The sequence below is a fragment of the Taurulus bubalis genome (assembly GCF_910589615.1).
Source record: "Taurulus bubalis genome assembly, chromosome: 3".
Classification (NCBI taxonomy): domain Eukaryota; kingdom Metazoa; phylum Chordata; class Actinopteri; order Perciformes; family Cottidae; genus Taurulus; species Taurulus bubalis.
Genome location: NC_136591.1, coordinates 17,617,249 through 17,620,941, shown reverse-complemented (window position 1 = coordinate 17,620,941; position 3,693 = coordinate 17,617,249). Strand labels below are relative to the sequence as shown.

General features: G+C 49.8%; 1 protein-coding gene across 1 annotated transcript; it reads left to right on the top strand.

The window, feature by feature from the left end:
* Window positions 1-407: 407 nt before the first annotated feature.
* On the top strand, window positions 408-1,580 carry LOC306734331 (5-hydroxytryptamine receptor 1B-like; the record flags this gene model as incomplete). Its single annotated transcript, XM_079215688.1, has 1 exon — window positions 408-1,580. The coding sequence occupies one exon, from the start codon at window positions 408-410 to the stop codon at window positions 1,578-1,580; it is 1,173 nt and encodes a 390-aa protein (XP_079071814.1).
* Between the last annotated feature and the right edge of the window lie 2,113 nt (window positions 1,581-3,693).

Genomic DNA, 3,693 nt, shown 5'->3' with positions numbered 1-3,693 from the left:
TGAACTTCAGCAGAAACACTGAATGGATTAAAAACTAAGAGACAATGAAAGTGAATTGTTTTTCTGAACTCTGATGATGTGCAACACACTGGCGTCACAGAGGAATACGCGTGGGCGATGAAGAGGCCGTTTCGTCTTCATTTCTTGGACGTTATTGAAGTTTAAGTGGACGACTCGATTGTAAAGATGAATGAAGAAGTGAGACGATGAAGAGGAGGAGGCAGAGGAGTCTCCTGACCGCCGGATAGCCGCCGCTGCTCTGGAGGATGAGGAGGATGGAGCCGCTGGCATTCTCCCGGAGACAAGACGCGCGCGCGGGGGACGACTATCTGGGCGGCGTCAGGATGCTGATCTCCGGGCTTTCTGAGCTCGATGCCCGGGGCGTCTGACGGGGGCACGGGAGCGGGATGGAGCGCTACGGGAGCGAGATGGAGCGCTACTGGGAGCCGGGGAACGTCTCCTCCGCCAACTACACCCGGCAGGGCAACTTCACGTCGAGAGAGGAGGAGGAGGCGGCCGACGACGGCAGCCTGGCTCTCCGGTCGGGTCTGGCCGTGACCTTGACCCTCATCACTTTGGCCACCACGCTGTCCAACGCCTTCGTCATCGCCACCATCTACCAGTCCCGGAAGCTGCACACGCCGGCCAACTTCCTGATCGCGTCGCTGGCCGTCACGGACCTGCTGGTGTCCCTGCTGGTGATGCCCGTCAGCGCGCTGTACACCGTGAGCCGGACCTGGACCCTGGGCCAGGCGCTGTGCGACGTCTGGCTGTCCTCGGACATCACCTGCTGCACCGCGTCCATCCTTCACCTGTGCGTCATCGCGCTGGACCGCTACTGGGCCATCACGGACGCGGTGGAGTACTCCAAGAAGCGCACGGTGGCGCGCGCCGCTGGCATGATCGCCACCGCCTGGGTTATCGCCATCTCCATCTCCCTGCCGCCCTTCTTCTGGCGCCAGGTAAAGGCGGAGGAGGAGGTGACGAGCTGCAACGTGAACACCGACCACATCTTCTACACCGTCTACTCCACCTTCGGCGCGTTCTACGTGCCCACGCTCCTGCTCATCGCGCTGTACGGGAGGATCTACGTGGAGGCCCGGAAGCGCATCCTGAAGCAGGCGCACCGCAAGCCGGGGAAGAGGCTCACCTCGGCGCGCCTCATCACCGATTCGCCCGGCTCCGTGGCGTCCACCGCCTCGCTGAACTACGGGACCAACGACGGCGCCTCCTCCTCCTGCGACGCTGCTACCTCGTTCGCCCACGTGACCCAGCAGGTCCAAGTCACCGTGTCCGACGCGCTGCTGGAGAAGAAGCGCATCTCCGCCGCAAGAGAGAGGAAGGCGACCAAGACTCTGGGCATTATTTTGGGAGCCTACATCGTCTGCTGGCTGCCGTTCTTCATCTACACCCTTCTAGTGCCTGTCTGCGAGTCCTGCTTCCACCCGGAGCTGTTCGACATCTTCACCTGGCTGGGTTACCTCAACTCCCTCATCAACCCCATCATCTACACCATGTCCAACGAGGACTTCAAGCGGGCTTTCCACAAATTTATACGGTTCAGATGCTGCAGGGCATGAGGAGGACCAGCAGCCATGACCCCCGTATATAATGTTGTAATGACACCTGGAGAAAGCCCATAGCCCCGCCTCCCCGCACACTCACCTTGCCATAAGAGTTTGACAGTCAACTTCAGTTCTCTTTAAGCACAAACAGTTTACGACTAAGCTGCCAGGAGCCCAAAAGGCAAAAAACAACAACAACAACGACAAAACAAGATTTGTGTTTCATTTTCCTGACTCAATAAGGGGAAATACTGGTGACTACAAACATGTTTCTGCGTGTTCCTCAGGCCCAGATGGAGAGACGAGCGTGTTTTAGTTTGAGACGTGACAAAAGAACACAAGAAGAACGTGTGGCCAGTGTGCGTCAGATCTTTGTGGGACTGATTCTCCAAACAAAGGCTCCAAGTGAGTGTAGTTGTACAATCTGTGTGATCGCTGTGATTCTGACTTTGCTGTACACTGGATGCTGTAAAATAGCGCACGGTGACGTGTGAGGGAATGAAGAGCCAGTGTTGTAACCCAACCTCTCACTGAGGGTTCTGGATTGTTGATATGAGCTTTGATGTTCCATTTCATGTCAGGCTAAACACACACACACACACACACACACACACACACACACACACACACACACACACACACACACAGTCTTAAAGGTGACAAGGCCCCGGAAAGAGAGGAAAATAACCACAAACTAAAACCTAGAAAAAAAGTGAGAAAAGATGATTTCTTTAAATGCCGGAAAATGTTATTCTGATCCAAATCCCCCTGCTCATCCCACCGGAGCGCCTCATGCTGAATGTCAAGCTTTAGCTGCTGCTGATCCCGTAAAGGGAAATAAATACTGGGAAAAGATTCTCTTTGGTTGCAAGGCTCCTTAAAAAAATATGCAAGAAGTGCAACATCAACAAAGTACTGATGGAGATCATCAGGGTCGTAGCTGCAGCATCACAATGGCCTGTTCTTGGTGTTTATTTACATTTGGGTTTTAACAACGTGAATACACAATTCTGCGATTTCTTAGAGTTAAAATACACAATATTTGATGGAATGTAGGCCCAAAACCTAAATGAAGCTGAAGGGAATCATCAGAAGTATATCACTACTAGAAGCCATAGTAAATAAGATTATATAATATATCATTTAAAAGATAAATACATTTATGAAATACAGGGAAAATATTTTAGCAATAATTTAGCAAATATATTTTATGTCAGAAACAAATTTAAATTTTTGGAAACAAGTTTATTATTGAGTTTTCTTGCTGAGAGTTTGATGCAACAATCGATATCCGTCTCATGTCTGTTACTCATCAGGGAGAGTTTTTAGACAAGGATCAACACAAATATGCTCTTTTTGTTTTACACACGTTCTTCTTCCTTTGTCGACAGTACCCACAATGCAGCTCAACCGCTGACATCACTCTTGCTCAGACTGGACCTCCTTGAAGGCTTTTTAGAACACAGTAGAACGCAACATCACCTGGAAACACAGGTTCCCCTTTAAGTGTTTAGCTACAGACAATTTGCATAGCTTAGCATAAAGACTGGAAACAAACAACGTTAGCCTATTAAAACATACACATTAGGAGCACCTCTGAAGTTGAGTAACTAAAGCATTTCAAGCTAAATCTGTTCACAAACAACTTGTTGTACTTTGTAGTTTGTGTACAAATAAAACAATGTTTTTTAAACTTGCTAGGCTAGCTGTTTCCCCTGTTTCCAGTCTTTATGCTAAGCTAAGCTAACCGGCTGGCGACTATAGCTTCTTAACATGCAGACATGAGAGCGGCATCAATCAGTTCATTGAGTCTCAGCAACAAAGTGATCCAAATAACAAACACAAAATGATTTTAAACCATGATTTGTGATTAAATGAACGAGGACAAGCTGCAGGGAGTTTATTGCACCAGAAAAAGCCAAAAGCGTCTCTGTAAACGCCCCGCTGTCGTTTCCCCTCGCCACATCAACGATGGCTGCCACCACGCCGGCTCCTCATCTTGTCGTGCAAAGCGCCTTTTTGTTGTTGTTGTTTTTTTGTGTACAGTATTGATCGCTCTGTGTGAAACTCTTCTGGACCCAAAGGGAAGCTGCAGCCACTTGGGTCAGCTTCTGCTGTACAACGCTTC